The sequence below is a fragment of the Corythoichthys intestinalis genome, chromosome 6 (genome assembly GCF_030265065.1).
Source record: "Corythoichthys intestinalis isolate RoL2023-P3 chromosome 6, ASM3026506v1, whole genome shotgun sequence".
Classification (NCBI taxonomy): Eukaryota; Metazoa; Chordata; class Actinopteri; order Syngnathiformes; family Syngnathidae; genus Corythoichthys; species Corythoichthys intestinalis.
In genome coordinates this window covers 57553021-57574366 of record NC_080400.1, presented here as the reverse complement: position 1 = coordinate 57574366, position 21346 = coordinate 57553021, and the positions used below count along the sequence as shown (strand labels likewise).

Sequence of the window (21346 nt, the reverse complement as noted above, 5' to 3'; positions counted from 1 at the left end):
CAATTTGTCGGCCTCTTAGTACAACAAAGAGCTTTTTGCGTTGAAAATTCTTGTGAATAAATGCTTAAATCCTTGAATTCTTCATCGAAATGGGGGTAAAAAACTCGATTCTTGGTTAAAAGCAAATAAAACGGGCAATTAGCATTTATTTTACGTAAATATGTCGAATGTGCTGCTAGTCTTCAAGCCACTGTAGCGCCGCCGTATCGCCACAAAGAGCTTTTTACGTTGAAATTCTTGTGAATAAATGCTTAAATACCTCAATTCTTTATAGATATGGACATAAAACTGTCTCGATTCTTGGTTAAAAGAAAATAAAACAGGCAGGTAACATTGATTTTACGTAAAAATGTTGTATGTGGTGCTAGTCTTTAAGTCATTGTGGCGCCGCCTTGTCACCACAAAGAGCTTTTTACATTGAAATTCTTGTAAAGAAATGCTTAAATCCCTGAATAGATATGGATGGAAAACAGTTTTGATTCTTGGTTAAAAGCAAAAAAAAAAAAAAAAAAAAAAAAACGGGCCTGTAGCATTTATTTTACGTAAATATGTCAGATGCGATGCTGGTCTGTTAGCCAATTTGGTGGCCTCTTAGTACAACAAAGAGCTTTTTGCGTTGAAAATTCTTGTGAATAAATGCTGAAATCCTTGAATTCTTTATAGATATGGGGGTAAAAAACTCGATTCTTGGTTAAAAGCAAATAAAACGGGCAATTAGCATTTATTTTACGTAAATATGTCGAATGTGCTGCTAGTCTTCAAGCCACTGTAGCGCCGCCTTATCACCACAAAGAGCTTTTTACGTTGAAATTCTTGTGAATAAATGCTTAAATACCTCAATTCTTTATAGATATGGACATAAAACTGTCTCGATTCTTGGTTAAAAGAAAATAAAACAGGCAGGTAACATTAATTTTACGTAAAAATGTCGTATGTGGTGCTAGTCTTTAAGTCATTGTGGCGCCGCCTTGTCACCACAAAGAGCTTTTTACGTTGAAATTCTTGTAAATAAATGCTTAAATCCCTAAATTCTTTCTAGATATGGACGGAAAACAGTTTTGATTCTTAGTTAAAAGCAAAACGCCGGGCAGTTAGCAGTTATTTTACGTAAATATTGCTAACTATGACACCAATGCTGTAGCGCATGGGTGTCAAACAAATTCCACAAAGGGCCAAGAGGGTCCTGGATTTCATTTCAACCAAGAAGATTAACGAGAGTTACTTCTGTAACTAAGGTTCTATGAATTCCGGATGACCGCCAGAGGGCGGTGCTTAGCACCTGGATATCTACGTGTGCGCAGCACAAAGGTCGAGAATAAAATACCAACAAAGTCACGCCATTGGACGTGACCTGGGTGACGTCAGAGGTCGATAAGAGCCCCGCTCACCCAGCACTAGTTCCTTTTCGGAATGTACTCGCAGGGAGTCTGAGTGACAGGCAGCTCTGGCGGTCATCCGGAATTCATAGAACCTTAGTTACAGAAGTAACTCTCGTTCTATTTCATTCCTTCTGACCGCCAGAGGGCGGTGCTTAGCACCTGGATGACTTTATACCAACAATGTCACGAAGACACCACACATACCGAGGATCAGTCTCGGTGAGAGGAAGCCGACAGCACTACTGAAGCTACCGGGTGAGGAGCTGCCACATTCACTCTGTAGAAGCGGGCAAACGTACAAGACGATGCCCACGTTGCTGCGGAACAGATGTCATTCAGAGGAACACCTCTCAGTGCCGCCCAGGAAGTTGCCATCTTCCTTGTGGAATGGCACGTGACTTTAGGAGGCTGAAGACCTTTGGATTCATAGGCCTGAAGAATAGCTTCGACAACCCAATGTGACAAGCGTTGCTTCGAGACTGTGCAGCCTTTATTTTTGTCACCAAAACATACAAAAAGAGCATCTGTTTTACGAGTGCTTGCAGTCACGCTAATATAGTGCTTCAGCATACGAACAGGACATAGCAAACTTTGCAAATGTCCGTCAGGTTCACTCACATCGTTAAACACAGCCAGGGTAACTGGCTGGTTAATGTGAAAGGCTGAAAGTCTCTTCGGTAGAAAACTCGGATTGGGCCATAATGTAACCCCAGAACAGTCAGGATTCCACCTTAAACAGTTCGGAGAAATCGATAAAGCATGTAATTCACTCACTCGCTTCGCTGAAGTAATTGCGAGGAGGAACGCAGTTTTTATTGTGACCCACTTAAGGTCAGCCCCAGTCAAAGGCTCAAAAGGGGTTGAACACAAACCCTCCAGGACTAACGGAAGGTCCCACGTGGGGACGCGTGGTAATCTTGGAGGCCGTCGACGAAGGGCACCCTTCAAAAACCGACACACCAGGGAATGAGAGCCCACTGATCGGCCATCCACCAAAACATGGTGGGTGGCTATCGCAGCCACGTACACTTTTAAGGTTGATACAGAAAGTCCCTTATCAAGACGTTCTTGTGAATAGCTAAGTAATATTGGCACAGAGCAGCGCACAGGATCCACATCGTGATCCTTACACCATTTATTGAACAGTCTCCGCCTGTTACTGTAAAGCGCCCTCGTGGACGTAGCACGAGCATCAAGTACAGTTTGTACAACCGCCTCTGTACAGGACTCTAACAGAGAGTCCGGCCCTTCAGAGGCCACAGGTACAGGTGAAGACGCTCCGGGTGGGGGTGCCAGATGCTCCCCTCCAACTGGGACAACAGGTCCATTCTCTGGGGCAGAGGCCAAGGATCCCCATTGAGATGTTTGAGAATCAACGGAAACCACATTCTTCCTGGCCAGAACGGAGCGACCAACAACACCCTGTGATTGCTCTGACTGATTCTGTGCAGAGTCACCATTAAGAGAGGAAGAGGCTGAAACGCATACAGGAGAGAGTCTGGCCATGAGTGTGCTAGGGCATCCTGACCTAGTGGACTGTTCGGTTCCGCAAGGGAAAACCACAGTTGACAATGAGTGGTTGCTTCTGAAGCGAAGAGGTCCACCTCTGCAACACCGAACCTCCCCCATATCTCCTGAACCACAGCAGGGTTCAACCTCCACTCCCCAGGCGGTGGTTTCTGCCTGGAGAGTAAGTCTGCTGCACAGTTCCGCACCCCCGGAAGATGGACTGCCCTGAGACTCAGAAGGTGTGGAAAAGCCCACAGGAGAAGTTTTTGAGCCTCCACCAGTGAGAGAGGAGATCTGGTCCCCCCTTGGTGGTTTATATGGTAGACAGTGGACGTATTGTCCGACCGAACCAGAACATGCTTTCCACTCAGCGCAGGGAGAAAATGCTTGAGACCAAGTCGAACAGCACGAAGCTCCAATACATTTATGTGACAAAGGACCAAACACCCCCTGATCGTCCTGTGGTTCCACACTGCACCCCAGCCTGAAAGCGACGCATCCGTTACAACCACTTCTCGGCGTGAGGGAAGAGAACCTAACGTGACCCCTTTGCATATGAACTGCCTGTCCATCCAGGGCCTTAGAAGTCGATGACAACGCCCTGAGAGAGTCACAAGTCTGCGTTGATGTCGGGTGGGATCCAATCCCAAACCGTTCATCCAAATCTGTAACGGGCGCAAAAACAAAAGCCCCAATGGCACCACAACTGATAGTGCAGTCAGTTTCCCCAACAACTGGAGGACGGTCCCTTATGACAGACTCGCACTGTGTCTGACACGCGTGACCGTTCGGAGAACGTCGTCCACCCTTTGTGGCGACGGAGAGGCGGTCATAGTTAAGGAGCTTAAGCTCATGCCGATGAAAATCACATGTTGGCTGGGAATCAAATGACTTTTTGAAAGGTTTACCTTGAGACCTAGTTGCTTCACATGGTCCAACAGCAGCGTGGTGTGGCTGAGAGCTTGTTCCCGAGTCTGTGAACACACAAGCCAATCGTCCAAGTAAGGAAGAATTCTGAGGCCGCGGCTCTGCAGGGGGGCCAGCGCCGCAGCCATGCATCTTGTAAATGTCCGGGGAGCAAGAGAGAGGCCGAATGGCAGCACTCTGTATTGGTATGCTTTTCCTTCGAAGGCAAAGCGAAGGAAAGGCCTGTGGTGTGGTACCACTGGCACGTGAAAATAGGCGTCCTTTAAATCCACACTTGTAAACCAGTCTCCCTGAGTGATTGATTGGAGAACGTCCGTCGTGCGAAGCATGTGAAATTTTAGACGCTTGAGGTAACAATTTAGTGATCTCAGGTCGAGGATAGGGCGAAATCCGCCGTCCTTCTTCGGAACAAGAAAATAAATTGAATAAAACCCTTTCAACAGGTTTGAACTGGGAACCAACTCTATAGCATCCTTCTGTAAGAGTTCTACGATCTCTTTTCTGAGGGCCATACGTTTCCCTGGATCTGACACAACTGTTGTCTTCACCCCATTGAACTTTGGGGGACGACGCTTGAACTGAATAGTGTAACCTCTGAACAGAGTTGAAATGACCCATGGGTCTGGAACAAGGGCGACCCAGCGTCTGAGATGGTGTTCGGTAAAATGGCTGAGGCCCTGGCAATGGTAGTCAAACTCTACCGTTCCTGCCCCTACTAGCGGTAGAGTGCTTGGAGGGGCGAGTGTGTTGAAGTCTGTGAAATCGGTCGGCTCTTGGAGGTCTTCCTGTCGGCTCCCGAAAAACAGGCCGTAGAGAGGAATGTCCATCCGCAGAAACTGGACGTGCAGTTCTCGGCGCAGGTGGAGCCCTGGTAGCAGAGTGATAGGTAGGAGCACGTCTGTGGGGGGGCCTGGAAGCTCGTTGCAGGTCAACAAACTGTTGCCGGGACCTGTTGGCTTCCACAGCTCTCTCAAGGGTTTGTTGGGCTGCTGGGCCAAACACTTGACCCGGAACAACAGGTAGAGTGCGAAGCGCACCCCTACACGACTCAGTCAGAGGAGACTGTGCCAACCATACTTGGCGTCTGGTCACAGTAAGTGTCGATATGAGTCTGCCAAGTTCTCTGGACATATATGCAAATGTCTGGAGGGAAGCATCGCTCAGGTTCTGTAAACTTTCATTGACACCTGCAACCCTCAATGACTGTGAAAGGGCCAGGGCAAGGTGGGAAAATGTATTACCCAAGCGGCCAATCCGAGCCGCAACATCATAGGCCTTGGTAAGGAGATCATCAGTCACCCGGCACTGTGGGCGCGGGCATCGTGCCTCTGCGCGGGCAGCATCTGCTGGGTCCACTATCAGGCTCGCGACAATGCTGTCCACCGACGGCATCTTGTTTAACCCATATTGAGCAGCATCATGCATAGAGCTGAGTGCCCTACAGTCTTGGGACAAGTGGGTGGACGACTTAGGATCCGTCCAGCAAAGCTGAAGCTCTTTGATATAGGGTTGTGATGCTGGCACACAGAATTGTGGTTTTTGAGCGGTCTTCAAGAAGGCATTAGAAACCGAATTCTCAGCTGGTAATGTCTCAATACCCAGTTGTGAAAGGGCTAATTGGACAGTTTGCTTTATGAAAGACAAACCAGGACTAGAGTCTGGGGGTAGGGACTCGGAAGTGTCAGAGTCCGCTACCGAGGGGCATGGAGAAGGCCCGATGTCAAGGTCACCACCATAGGTAACATCTCCGGTCCTAAACAGCGAGTCACTTGCTGCTATGGACACAACGTCCTCTTCCAGGTGGCCAACTACACTGCAGTGCTCCTGCTCAGGCACGCTATCAATGACACCTGTGTTTGCACACATATCCCCCCCTGGCTGTAAATTCAGGAGTAATGATTTAATCTGAGCGAACTCAGAGGCCAAAGTGTCAACCTTAGCAGATAGCATGTGGTCGGTATCACAAGCCTTCTTTGATGAGGTGGCCCCAACATGCTGCTTCTTATGGCGCTTGGTTGTCTTTTTTGGGCTCGACGCCAACGCGCCGTGAGAAATTTCATTTTCCACCAAAGCCAGTCTAGCGGACCTTTCCGACAACGGGATGCAGACACAATGAAGACACGCTTCCTCGGTGAGCGCCTTTCTTAAATGCCCAACACCTAAACACGACGGGCATAAAGTGTGTCCGTCTTCTGGGCTCAGGTGGGCTAAACAGCGAGCACACGCGTTCACGAGCGGTCCCGACATGCCTACACACAGTGCGAGCCCTACTCACGAACTCCGGAGTGAGTCAGCAAAGTACGAGGCTCCCCGAGCGAATAACACTCGAGGACCAGTCCACAGTATTGAGGCTCGAAGCAAACAAGCCACTCGGTTACAGCTGGAGGAGGCGCGGAGCGAAAATACACTCACACACTCCCGTTGTAGAAATGCAAAGAGTGAGTAAAAACACTCCCGTTGTATAAATGCAAAGAGCGAGGAAACACTCACGGCACACCAAACAAAAATGGCGCGGAGCGGGAAACACTCACAGCCTAATCAATAACCCGGTTCGGAAAAAACCGCCGCGGCGACACATTAGCCAGTGCGGGCCCGCATGATTGGTGGAAATAGCCGCGGTGCTACATTAGCGTATCAGAGCGAAATATACTCACAACAATACAATCAATAGAGTCCGGAGCGGAAAACACTCACAGAAAATATGCAACTGAAGATAATCCAGAACGTGAAGAAATCGATAGTCCAGCCGCAGCTCGCAGCCTCTGGAGGACGTAATCCACGTAGCTCCAACCAAGCCGGTTTCGAGGCTTCCGGCGAGCGCGGTAATACGACCTTCGCCGATGCGAGAATGTAGAAAAGGAACTAGTGCTGGGTGAGCGGGGCTCTTATCGACCTCTGACGTCACCCAGGTCACGTCCAATGGCGTGACTTTGTTGGTATTTTATTCTCGACCTTTGTGCTGCGCACACGTAGATATCCAGGTGCTAAGCACCGCCCTCTGGCGGTCAGAAGGAATGAAATAGAACCAAACAGATTGACCAATGAATTTTCTGCCGAAACAAGCAGCACCTGACTGCAATCAACTGATTACACTTGTAGGAGATCAGATTGGTGAAAAAATGACCTCTTCACTGGTTGGAATGAAATCCAGGACCCTCTTGGCCCTTGTCGGAATTGGTTTGACACCCCTGCATAGCAACAAATTTCTCTCATTGATTTATTCACAACGTTTCAAAATGCATGCATGGTATGGAAAATATAATAATTACCTTGAATCCTCGAACAAATCACTCCTGAGACAATCCTCACTATTTGTATGCGGTACAGCTTTTGTACTTTTTCAACCTAAATGCGGCATTGGATGGCTGCGTGCGTGTATTTGAGAATAACTCTTCTTGATGTGGGCAGGCCACCTGCTTGAAGATGAGGCGCAGTGTATGAATGATGTGACCCGTCAATATATCATTATGAGGTCAATGGATAATCGATTTTTGGAACCGATATTCATTTGCAGTAAAAGTGTAAAAATTGGTGTAAAAAAATGAATAATGCAAACACTGAACTTCATTGAAATGACTAAAGTATGTTTATTGAATCACACAAATAGAAAATAACAGCTCCAGAAGTGCCTGAATTTCCAATCTCAATATCTCAAAAATGATAGCAGCACAAACATAAATTTTTACAGCATTAAACAAGGCATTAACGATTGACACAATTTTTAGCTATTTTTAATCAAAATGGGGCCTGGTTGACTTCAGATTGGCCTATAAAAGAATTGTAAATATCTTCAAAACAATAGCAGCACAAACGAGACTTTTTACAGCACACACGTATACCAAAAGATTGATATCTTTTTCATTTAAATTTGCGTTTGATGGGGGGACAACTTCATGGAGATCTGTCATCAAGGTGTGGGAGACCCTGGTGCTATCTGCTGACTGTGTCTTCTCCCAACAGCAGGAGTGGATCAATATGACGGGCTTCCTCTGTGCCCTGGGCGGTGTCTGTCTCCAGCAACGCAGCACGCCTGGCCCTGCAACCTATAGCCCACCTATGGGCTCCATGAATGAGCGCAAGCATTCTATGATATCCATGGGCCCATGTGAGATCCCCAACCCCATGGCCTCAGTCTCCTGCTCCTCATCTGCTTCCAGCGAGACACCAGTCAGCCGCTTTGTCGATCGCTTGCTGGCTTTGTTGGTGTGTGGCCATGACAGAGTTGGTCTCCATGTCCGTACTAATGTCAAAGACTTGCTGGGCCTGGAGCTTAGCCCAGCTCTTTACCCTATGCTCTTTAACAAGTTGAGGAACAGCATTGGGAAATTCTTTGAAACACAGGGTCCGGTGAGTAGAGAGTTTAAACATCTCATTTTTAGCCTTGGCTGAAATGTTCGACAAATAAAATTTTAAGAATCTGTAACTAAGAACAGCCCTCGCAAGCTGTCCAACTAGGGGACAGTGGTGGCGGAGCTCGGAGGGACCGCTGACATGCTTCGTGTGCATGTTTCAGTTTCATGTCACGTTATTAGTAACAATCTTAAACAAATGTTAATTCGAGGTGTGACAATATATCAAAAAGATCATCATGATGCTTTGTAGCCCATCAGGTTACCGATATGCTCCCACCAAGAATTGATATATCATTTCAAAAAAGTGTCACAGTTTAAACCAGTGGTACTCAAACTACGGCCTGCGGGCCGGATACGGCCCGCCTCCACATTTGGTCCGGCCCCCTGAACAATAAAAAAAAAAAAAAGTTTTTTTACTTGTGTTATTTATTTCCTGGCTTTTTCTGTGAAGAACCCAGAGAGGGTTATTTGGTTATTATCTGTTTAATTAATAGTGTTTATATTATATTATATTATATTATATTATATTATATTATATTATATTATATTCAGCGGTGCACATAAGTGGTCTGCATGCGCGCTGGCCCTCAACGGCTTCCATACGCTTTTGCGTACCGATGGCTGACCACTGTATTTGCGGCGGACACGAGAAAATAACTTCTCAAAATGTCGAAGAGGCAGGCCACACTGAGTAATTACTTCCGTGTTCCCCCACCCCCGTCAAAAGACAGACAGACGACAGAGACGTCACCGGAGCTACCGAAAAAAAGGACTTTTGCTGAAAAGTGGCTACAGGAGGTACCATGGCTAGAAGCAAATGATGCTCGCACGGAAATGCGGTACAAAATGTGCCATGAGAATCCCAATGTCGCCGATAAGAGCAGCGTATTTTATGTAGGGTCAAAGAATTTCAGCCATCCAAACTTTGAAAAGCACGAAAAAAACAGCATGTGGAAATTAAGCAAACTATCGATGTCAGACATGACCCCACTCGCCCTATGGACAAGTCGTGGAATACAGGTAATAAACAGCGACATGCACTGACAAACGTGTTTTTGCTCGCATTTTACAAAGCTAAACATGCACGTTCAATGAGGTCTTATGAGGAGGACATTCCACTTTTAAAAAGGCTTGGAGTTAATGTGGGAGCCGCATAATGCCCTTTATTTTGAATTGGTGCTTTTATGTTTATTTCTTTACATTTCACTTCAAAGTAATGGGAGTTTTGTTGTGCCAGTTGATGTTAATCAAGCATTAATTGTTAATATAATTAATTAAAGTTAATTGGCTCTAAGTAAAGCTTGTCATAAATTTATCGCATCAGGCGGGTCGGCTCTCAAGCTCAATGAGGACCAAGTCACATCTCCAGGTCCTCCTGTGAGAACCTGGGCGAAAAAATTATGTGCACCCCTGATTATATTATATTATATTATATTATATTATATTATATTATATTATATTATATTTACTTTTGTTCCGTGAAGAATCCAGAAAGGGTTATTTGATTGTGGCTTTCTGAAAAACAATAAATTTTTACATTTAGGCACTCCTGCAATCGTCACAGTTTTTCTGTTACAAACTGACCCCGGCCCCTCATCAGAGAAGGGAAGAGATATGTGGCCCTCACAGGAAAAAGTTTGGGGACCCCTGGTTTAAACAAAAAAAAGGAACCAACAGGTTGCTTCCAAAATCTTCCATTAGAATAGTGTCTATGTTAGCTCACTGGCTGCCATTGACGGCACTAGACATCCAATTCATTTTGCCTGGATTGGACGTCTCGTGCCGTCAATGGCACTGAAACCATAGCATTCACAGCCAGTCTTGTGGGCATTTACTGGTTAAGTCCTTTTAATTTTGAGTCATTTCTATTCATTTGGGGGACTTTCTTGAATCTTGAGTCACTTCCTTTTCAGTAGCCCACATCAACTGTAAGTGACCTGTAAATTGGGTAAAGTTTTCAACTAGCAATAGCCCCAAAAGGAAAAGGATGTTACAAAAATCAACAGGAAATGACATGAAATGCCCCAAAATTAACTGATTAACTAGCTTTGGCTGCCACTGACTGCCATAGCCGTCCAATCTGTATGAAGTGGAAGGGATAGTAGCAACAGTTTAAGTGGATTGAACGTCAACTAGTGATGAACTCATTCCAATTCACAGCAGAAAGCTTAAATTAGCTTGTTTTTCTGTTATTTGTTTGTTTTGTAGAATGTCCTACAATGATTTCCTCACCTGTGTATCGATAATTGTTGTATCGTCATACCGTGAGATCGTTATCGTGACCCTTGTATCACAACTTGTATCCTTTCGTGAGGTACCCAGAGGTTCCCACCCCTAATGCTGATGATCTAAAACACTTCACTTTGCCTTTGTGAGTTCCTGTTCCGATCTTGATTTTAGGGCTGCAGCTATCGATTATTTTAGTAGATGATTAATAATGAACTAATTAGTTCGAATAATCGAGTAATCGGATAAGGAACATAAAAAATTAAAATACCTGAGCTGAGCCTCAAACGGTAAAAAAAAAAAAAAAAAAATCAGGATCTAAGTACAACAAAAGCTATCTTACATAGCAAAGGTCTTTTTTTATTTTTACATTGCTCTTGACATATGGTTCTAACACATATTCCTACAAAAAAAAGGCTAAATTTACCTTTAAACTCAAAAACATTAGCTCAAACAAAAACTTAGCTAATGTTGGTCTTAACAGGGAGCCGCTGCATTCAGCCATGTGAAAAGAGTTATGTCATATTCACTGCTGCCACGAGAGGAAAGTCCACTCAAATCAATAAAACTAAATGCAAACACTTTCAAAACAAACCATTACAACGCCACTTTTAATTAAACAAATACTTGAAGCAGCAAAATTTAGTCTTTTTTTCTAATCAAATTACTCAAGTTTAATCGATTAATAGTTGCAGCACTACTTGATTGTATCATAAACATCTGTCCCCACTATCCTAAAATGGAGAAATGTACATACAGCACCTCGTTGCTCTATTTTTGTACAGCTGAGATCCTTTTTTTGCCCGAGTAGTTCAGCCACCTCAAAACCAAGGCACGTGAAGCCGAGCCTAGCTGTTAGTGTGCAATAAAAAAGGGACAAAGGTCTATATTGACTAATCCGAGCAAAAGGACCAGAACTACCTCATCCACTATTGCTGATCCAGCTAATGTTACTATTTACATTGAGTAACGCTGGGCTGCTACTGAGATGTATAAACACCACAGTATTGGCGGCAATTACTAGAGGCTACCACTACTTGTATTAGTCAATACAGCTCAGGAAAAAAAATTAGCATAAGGATGTAACAAGTGCTTCTATGTACTCTTAAAGCATTGTTTGTATCTAAAATGTATTCTTGCTGTGTTTTTTTTTTTCAGGTTCTTATTAATGACACGAACACCCAATTTGTGGAGCAGACTATCGCGATCATGAAAAACCTACTCGATAATCACACAGATGGAAGTTCTGAACACTTAGGGCAGGCTAGCATTGAGACCATGATGCTTAACCTTGTCAGGTCAGAAATGATCTGAAATTGATTTTCAGTGGTGTCTTTGCAACTTTGTTTAATGAAATGAAAAGCCGATTATCTTGACATTTGTTATTTTTTGGCTGTATGTTAGGTACGTTCGCATTCTTGGCAACATGGTACACGCTATCCAGATCAAAACCAAGTTGTGTCAGCTCGTGGAGGTGATGATGGAGAGACGAGATGACCTGTCCTTCTGCCAGGAGATGAAGTTTAGGTAAGCTAATTTTTCCGCATTGGTTCATTCAATGTATACGAAGGATCCCAAGTTTCCACTTTTTGGTAGAATTCTGCAATTTTTAAAGCTCAAAAATGTCTTGTTAAGTAAAAAGATATAATATTCCATGGTCAGTGGTCTTACAGTTACAATTGCCTATTTCCACTATTAGTTCTCATTATTCCTTCTCCTTTGTATTAGGAACAAAATGGTGGAATACCTGACTGACTGGGTGATGGGAACTTCCAATCAAGCAGCTGATGATGACATTAAGTGTTTGACAAGGTATATATTCGTTATGAGTACAGTGTCTTAACATTCATTGATTACATGATTCTTACCTGCCTGTGACTGTGGTGAACAGGGATCTTGACCAGGCCAGCATGGAGGCTGTCGTGTCTTTGCTTGCTGGTCTTCCTCTGCAACCTGAGGAGGGAGATGGAGTGGAGCTAATGGAGGCCAAATCACAACTCTTTCTCAAGTTAGAATGCACTTCAGTTTTACACATTTATCATTGGTCTGCCTTTAAAGGGCAACTGAAGAGCTTTCCGGATTTTGGTGTAATTTTACAAATATAAACTTTTGACGAGTTTGTCAAAACAACCATGACATTATCAATGCGTAATTGCAAGGATAATTTGCGTTTTTTTAGTTTTTTTGCACTCTGTTAAATGTCCCTTCCCAAACCCGGAAGTGTGACATAAATTCCCCAACACAACAGAAGACTAGTATCCACAGCTTGCATCGCAGCAACAACGATATCAGTGATATTTCCGCCAAAGGTAACCATTCAGGATCGCTCTTTCGTGACGCTATCGATGGCAAAGGCTCCCAGGAAAGATGATCTACAATTAATCCCTACATGTTTGAACCTGAGGCGTCGGATGACGACGATTTACTTGACACAGCAGACGTCGTCATGACGCCAATTGACAGCTCGACACGTCACGAACTGGAGAGTGAGTGGTAACCCTAAGTCCAGCATCGTGATTTTTCTATTTGAGAGAATGCGATTACATGGTTATATATATTTTCCATGCTCTCCACATAGCTAAAACTGGATATTAGATTATGGGACAGCTCCTACCCATCTAAATATGGTAAAGCTAGCCCAAATGTGGCTGAATAAATGATTTATGTTATTAATTTTTCAAAATAAATGACAAAACGATTTTATTTTCCAGGTGTTGCTGTAAACCTTCAAGTAATTACCCTTCCAAGAGAATGCCTGTGTCATCAGGAGATCCCAGACGTGAGAGCCAAACTTGAGGAGGCTGAAGCACTGACAGGGGCATGAATTACATAAAAAAAAATAAAACCATAAATTGTAAACAACATTGACATATTTTGTTGACTGATTGATGTATTCTATTGGTATATAATATATTGTAATTATATTACATTCTGAAACAATATTCAATAGGCCACAATAATAACAGTGATCCCAGATTTATGTTGAATCAGCATCAGCATTCGCTGTCAGATTGTGACACAACATAGAAAGCTAAGTTATACCAAGCAAACAATGGCACACATCAAAGAACATAAATCTAGTAAGCAACATAAAATTAGGATAGCAGTGGACTAGCGTAACATTGAAAAATGATAATGGCAAAAGACTGAGAAACAGTTGAGATTGGGAAATATGTAGTCACTCTTTTCTGTAGCATTGTGTTCTCTATACAAAGATAAATCATTATTATTCAAATATGAAGGTAACTAGATTTTTCTTTTAAAAATGTCTACTGTATATATGACTAGTTTATGATTTCATTTCATCAAATTTGCGACATTTATTTCTCCTAAGTCATCGTCATCTGATGTCGCAGACGGAAGAAATTCAGTATCTGGCAGGCTTCAGGATCTCTTCCGTCGTCATCGCTGGACACTGCATCACTTGGGTCATCATAAGACTCGACCCACTCTCTTTTGATTTCTGGAAACTGGGTGGCGACTGACTTGCAATGCTCTTTTTCTTCGTGTTGAGGGTTTCCGCCGCTTAATTTTTTATGTTTGGCTTCCTTTAAAAAAAAAAAAAAATCAGCAGCATGAAAATATAGGATGAATCCTAATTTTAATTAATAATTTTTAATAATAATTTCTTGGTGATCAAATAATAATGCCCCAGTCAAAGCAGCATCTATTTGATGCTAGTGTTCCCTCTTCAAATAGGCAGACCTTGATGTTGATGCTGTAGTACAATAGTCATTGTTTTATTGAGATGTATTTGGTACATTAGGGCCGGGCAGGTGGATTGTTTTATATATAGGCTTTATATGTACCCTGTGACAGGCCAAAAAACAACGAGCCAAGGACCTATTTGGTGCTGGGGACATTTGAATTTACATAATACCTATTGATATAGTAATAAAATCACATGAGTAGACGACCTGTCAGCAAACCTATCTACTTATGACAGGCCAACAGCAACAAAAAAAGTGTCGCATTTCAACAAACAGGTAGTAGGATTCCCCCTTGTTTATCAACAGAAGTGCGTCAAATTTTAAAATCAGAAAAGCCAGTAAGGGTCTACTTACGTCTTTGTAAAACCAAGGTTGCATTGTTGTAGGTTTTCAAAGCTGTCGTCGCTGAAATGATGAAAACAATGAGCTGATTGTGGACCTCCATGCATGCTCACAAAAACGGTCCAAACCTTTGCAGGAGAAGTTTTTTTGGACCACTCATAGAGTCTCGAGTCTTCCTGTGAGCAGTTCATTGCTACACATCAAGATGGCATGACGAATCTCGCAAGTAAAACCCAGAAAATGTTTGCAACATATGGTCAGGATAGCGTGGTGCTATATTTCCGTGTTCAGAGAGGTGGCGAGGCTCCCTGGAAGTTACGTCATCAGGTAGCGGTCGGCAGGGCAGCGCATCCGTCGTTGCTAAGGTGTTGCTATGGCCATAACTCAAAAACTATGCGGTCAATTATTATTATTTTTTTTTAATGTGACTTTTTGAGACAGCGAATGATGCATTTAATACAATTCAACCGAGTAAAACACTCAAGAACAAAATCCGAAAAGCTCTTCAGTTGCCCTTTAAACAGTGTCCCTCAGTATCACTGACATCCCAGCTGAAGGCAGACATCTGCATTTCTCCATGTTGAATTAGTGCTTGATTCTTGATAAAGTTGATGTGTATTGTACAGTGTTGTCAATTTTACTTTAAAAAAGTAATTAGTTACAATTAGAAATTACTTCTCCCAAAAAGTAATTGAGTTAGTAACTCAGTTACCTCATTGTAAGATTTATTAGTTACTCGGCAAATAATGTGACATTATTTTTTGTGTTCTACAAGTTATTACATTATATATTCTATAACATCTTTCACATATAAGATTTATATTAACTGATTGAATTGAACTGTTTTTTTTTTATTCCCCAGGGGAAAAAAAAAACAGGTCACACTTTAGACTTTAAAAAAAATTTTTTTTTTTTAAGTTTCACCTATATAAGCGTGCACTGAGTACTGAGAGTATTGACGATTTACCTTACATGCACAGCACCTGTTACGTTCACTTAGTGAAACCTTCGATGCCGATCCCGGTCTAGTCACCAATGTAACCCAGTCTTGCTGACGGTGACATCACTGCCACCTATTTGGCATGAATACGGAGACTCCACAGTTGAAAAATGATAACTGGAGAAACCTTTAAGATTAATGGCTTGACCTTTTTCAGCAAATATAGAGATAGTAGTTAACATTGCTCAGAAACAATGTACACTTGTGGTGGGGAAAAACATTCCGAGTTTTTTTTTTCCCTGCAGGTACTTCACCCTTTTCATGAATCTGTTAAATGACTGCAGTGAGGTAGAGGACGAGGGTCAGGCAGTGGGCGGATGCAAGAGGGGGATGTCACGACGCTTAGCCTCCCTTCGCCACTGTACTGTCCAGGCTATGTCCAACCTCCTCAATGCTAATGTTGACAGCGGCCTCATGCACTCAATTGGTAAGTTTGACTTTGTTGTTACACTTTCAACTAATGCTGTGCGATATGGAAAAAATCTATCACCATATGTGCCGTTTTATATCATGATATTGATATGCCACGACATGATACATGATTTACTAATTTGTATAAAAAATTATACAACAATTATGACAACTTCACCCATCAACTTTATTTTTAATTGATATTAAACTGACCTGGTATGAGTGGTCGTGGAGAGAACTACTCTCCTGCAGGACAACACCAGACACCCGTTCCACTAGTGGTGTGTATTGCCTCGTTCCTGGTGACACGATTCGTATCACGATTCACAGGTCACAATTCGATTTAATCGTGATACTACACTAAAAGATGATTATTGCAATATTTGTGCATCTCTTTAGAAAAACCAAATCAAAATGGACTTAAGTACATTTATATCAATTTATTCCTGAAACCTCATCTAGCACTCTTGTAAAAATGTTTTTGTTTTATGTTTGAACAACTAATGGCTTTCGTTTTAATATTTTCTCTTGTTTGAGTGGAAAAAAAAAAATGCAAATAAATGGTTAAATACATGATTCTAAATACTCCGTGACTCGCAGTCAAAGCTAGAATGAGCCCAAATTTCAGACTTGGGCTTAAGATCTTACCTCTAAAATAAAGGTAACGCCGTGGACTAGATATGCTCAGTCTGCATGGCTCTCTCATATGTAAGCGCTGAAATGCTCGACAAATCAGAGCGCAGCATCACCTGCTGCTAGCCCCACCCTGTTAAACACACAGCATCTACCGAGCCAGTCAAGCCACCAGTGTTCGTTTGAATCGTCTATGGTTTGAATGTGTCCAGTCTAAAATGCCGTTTAAGCCAAAGGTAGTGAATAACTACCTAAATAAATTGTACAATGACTTAGATAAGAAGTTCTTTCATATTCAACAGTTCATCAGGCCAATAATTAGAAATAAAATTTAAAAATGGCTTGCTGCTTTAGAAAAAATGCTTTGTGTATTGGCAAAATGTTCATGGTTATCCCAGTTAGCTTAAAAGTAGTGGCTGTGGCTGTGACTGGCTGGATTGTTATGGATGTAATTAATATTTATGCAATATATATAAAACCTTATCTAAGTGTTTATTTAAAATATATGGCAAAAATGAAGTCTTGTTCCACTCACCTGTGTGTTTATATAGGTTTGGTTTTCACCTTTGCACAATTGTAAAGATATCCTAATTGTATACTAACATGTGTGATCACCCGTATTTTTCGGACTGTAAGTCGCACCTGAGTATAAGTTGCACCAGCCCAAAAATGGGTAATGAAGAAGGGGGAAAAAAAACATATAAGCCGCACCAGAGTATAAGTCGCATTTTTGGGGGCAATTTACTTGATAAAATCCAACACATATAACAGATATGTAATCCTGAAAGGCAATTTCAAATAAAAATACAATCGAGAACAACATGCTGAATGAATGAAAGTGTACAGTATGATAATGTTAAATGATGCATGAACAATGAAATGCGAACGTGGCCGGTATGTTAACTCATTCACTCCCAGCCATTTTCACCGGTGCGACCCCCTTCCCTCCCGGCCGTTTTACTGGATTTTGACTGATTTTGCAAGACCCACAGAAAATTTTGTTCTTTTGCTATATAAACATGGAACCCACTAAAAGAAAATTTACTTTCTTCTTTCAGCAGGAAAAAAAATTAAGTTCATATCTTTTTCCATTCTTTAGAAATCAGCATTAGAAAATAGCTTAGTTTGAGCAATTTTCCAATTTCTGATGAAAAAACAGAAAAACGGAGCTTTTTGTGAAAGCATACATTTCAAACATAACTTTGACTTTAACACAGCTATTTTTGGCTTTAGTTACATCCCAAACATCTGAATAATGTTTTCCTTTTACAAAATAACAAAAACAACTAGACAAATAGAGCTTTTGATAGCAAAGTAACAATTCATTTACATATAACTAGCTGAGAGATAACGCTGTTACGCCGGGCGTCCTCTAGGTTGTTCTCCATTCGGTTGTCTTCCGCTGGCGCCCCGGTTGTGCGGCCCCGGCCATTCGTTGCCATTGAATCGGGTTGCTGGTCTTACCAAATGCGCTACTGCCATCCAGTGGCCAGTTTTATTGCTTTAAAATGGATTTTCAGCTTTGTGCTTTGGAGCTAAATTGAATCAGAACCTAGAGATGTCTATTCTAAAAATAAAACTTAAGACGTATTTGGGACACTGAAACAATTAAAATAAGAATGTATTTATACGTTTTTGGGAGCAAATGAATAAACTTAACATAGCTATTTAGAATTATTCAGATAACTATAGCATAAAGAACATTCTAACAAGTTTACCAAACCATCAGTGTCACCCCAAAACACCAAAATAACATGTGAAATGATATAATAATGGGTTAATAAATTTACACATAAGTCGCTCCAGAGCATAAGTTGCACCCCCAGCCAAACTATAAAAGAAAAAAAACTGCAATTTATAGTCCAAAAAATTCGGGTAGTTTAAAATTTTAAGGTGATATTAACCCTTAAAGCCCTGAGCCTATTTTGGCCCCTTTATAATACTTTTTGTTTTAGGGTCATCTATATGAACTGTTATATGATATGATATGATATGATACTGTTCTATAACCTATTACATGACCATATTAGGCCAAAAAATGAACAAAAATAATCAGATTCAAACTAGAAAATTAAACATTACCATATCATATTACCATATCCAAAGAGCAAGTGTTCCCTCTAGTGGAGAAAAAAACATTTCCGACCATGAAGTGAAAACTAATCCATCAGTGTCAAATAAATCGCTGCTAAATAACAATTGGAGAAAGTTTCAAACAAATTTGCGCTTTCAAGTAATGTTGACTCCAAGTCAAATAGTTTAATTTTTACGGCGTTTTAAAGACTCCACGTGATTGACAGGCTGATGTGATTGTATGACTTCTGACCTCAAACATGCGTCTGGTCATACGACTGTATTATTATTGGTATAATGGAGTCATGTGATTATTGTTGCGACATCTCATTGGTGAAACTGGTCGAGCCACTGTCGATATCAACTTTCTTTTTTTGCTTTTGGCTTTTCCCTTCAGAGGTTGGCACATTTCAGGCAATAATAAAGTAGATGTGTAGAATATAGTTGAAAAATGTAACGACTCTCGTATAGCCCAAAGTAGCTGAGTAAGAGTGGCGTTTCAACTTCACAAGTCTACTCAAGTAAAAAGTATGGTGTGGTAAAACTACTCTTAAAAGTACATTCTTCTTAAATACTAAGTAACTCAAGTAACTGTAACGGAGTAAATGTAACTCGTTACTACCCACCACTGCATATAGAGGCTGCTTGGTGCTACTACTTTTGAGTAACATCAATGTAGACCGCAAGTCAGCACAGAATGGTCTTGTTTATAGTAAATGGCGATAAAAGGTAAAATGCTGAGAAAAAGGTTTATTATCATTTCGTCGATGTGTACGGTCAGATCGTACAACACTACTTTAAACATTGAAATAAATTTGCTTGATCATTTTTTGTTATTTTTTTCCCTAATCTGAATGGTTAGGTCTGGGTTACCATAAAGATCTGCAAACTCGTGCCACGTTCATGGAAGTGTTGACCAAGATCTTACAGCAGGGAACAGAGTTTGACACACTAGCTGAGACTGTGCTGGCTGACCGCTTCGAGAGGCTAGTTGAGCTGGTCACTATGATGGGAGACCAGGGAGAGCTACCTATTGCCATGGCATTGGCTAATGTTGTTCCAGGATCCCAGTGGGTGAGAATCTTCTTGTCTTTCATGCTGTCGGGTCAGGTGGCACTTTCATGCCTTCAAAAACATGGGGAAATCGTGTCCGTGCTATTGTAGGAAATACTGTAAGATCCAAGAACTCTTACCTTTCAGGATGCAAACAATACAACATTCTCTCAGATATCCACAACTGTGTTTTTTTTCTTTCTGTTTTGCTAATGCAATTAAAAGCAAAACCTATCATAGGTCATCACAATATACATATTTCTATCAAATGGTTTTCCAGCAATACTGTAATTAATGGATTTATTTTTCAAGGATGAGCTTGCTCGAGTCCTGGTGACGCTGTTCGACTCCCGTCACCTGCTCTACCAGCTGCTGTGGAATATGTTCTCCAAAGAGGTGGAGCTTGCAGATTCCATGCAGACCCTTTTTCGGGGAAACAGCCTGGCCAGCAAAATTATGACCTTTTGTTTTAAGGTAGGAAATCTCCCAATTCCAAGCTATTTTCTTTGTTGATTTTGTTCTTCTTCTCTGTTGTCATACTGTACTGTTATGAAATTATTAATTAGATTATATTGGAATTAGTTACCAATAGTTAAGGAGTGAACTCAAATCATTATTAATGTGTTGTGGTCATGAATTAGGTCTATGGAGCAGCATACCTGCAGAAGTTGCTGGAACCATTGTTAAAAGGAGTCATCACAACCCCTGAGCACATCAGTTTTGAAGTGGACCCCACACGGTATGACTATAAACAATTCAAAAATTTATTTTGTGCTGCATGACGCACAATAAAAAGTGCTTTTCCCCAAACCCAGTGCCTTTATTCAGAGCAATCGCGGGGTTTTAAAAAGTCTTAAGAAAAGTCTTAGGCTACGTTCATACTACAGGTCTTAATGCACGAATCCGATTTTTTCGTGTTTTTCCGACTCGAGTGAGGCATTAACTTGACGGTCTGAACGTGACAAGTCGCATAGAACTGGACCATTTCAAATCCAATCTGGGTCACTTTCGTATGTGGTTCAAATCCGATCTGGGCCACATTTTTCCAGACTGTCGCGGCGGTCTGTACTGTCCAGTCTCTCAAATCGGAATTCATGCAGCAATTACGTCATCAAAAAGCGAGAGAGACGACACGGTAGCGGTGCAGCTGTGAGTTATTAGCGTCTAGCTTGCCTTGAACACGGCTTTTTAGGAAGAGTCGGACTTGACAACAGTCATAGTGACAACAGTCAATAAAAATGGGTTGAGGATAAGCCTGAGAATGATCGGTTTTCTGTCTGCTCCATATAAGCAATATTTCAACATTGCTCACACGGCCGACAGTCAGGGCAAACTGCGCGTATGTGTGTGTGACATGCACAGACAGTGCGTGCATGCTATCAATCCATATACTTTGAATATAAGCCTAAACTGGGATTATTTATGTCTGTTATTTGTGTCCTCTTTTTAAAAAGCAAAATATGATATCCCTGGAATGACGGATGACAGCCAGCATGTGTGGTCATTTGTTTTGATGCTTCTGCGCATGCGGGTCGTCTTGCTCAGCGCTTGTCGGACTGCGAATGAGTGCGCATGCGTAATACTTGAATGGTCTCAATGGACAAAGGCAGTCTGAACGGGCACGCCAAAAAAACAGATATGACACAAAATCGGATTCGTGCTTTAAGACCTGTAGTATGAACGCAGCCTTAGTTCCAATGATTTAAATTTTAGGCTTTAAAATGTCTAAAA

General features: G+C 41.9%; 1 protein-coding gene across 3 annotated transcripts in view; it reads left to right on the top strand.

Annotated features, from left to right (window-relative positions):
* The window catches only part of nf1a (neurofibromin 1a), a 172839-nt gene that overhangs the window by 43313 nt on the left and 108180 nt on the right, over positions 1-21346 (top strand). For 2 of the 3 annotated variants that reach the window (XM_057839707.1, XM_057839705.1), the window contains exons 20-28: positions 7776-8162; positions 11552-11691; positions 11798-11920; positions 12122-12205; positions 12285-12401; positions 15691-15872; positions 19425-19636; positions 19928-20089; positions 20257-20354. In XM_057839707.1, coding sequence (XP_057695690.1) covers positions 7776-8162; positions 11552-11691; positions 11798-11920; positions 12122-12205; positions 12285-12401; positions 15691-15872; positions 19425-19636; positions 19928-20089; positions 20257-20354 — 1505 coding nt within the window. The remainder of the gene's footprint in view (positions 1-7775; positions 8163-11551; positions 11692-11797; positions 11921-12121; positions 12206-12284; positions 12402-15690; positions 15873-19424; positions 19637-19927; positions 20090-20256; positions 20355-21346) is intronic. The other variant, XM_057839706.1, reaches the window with a different exon arrangement.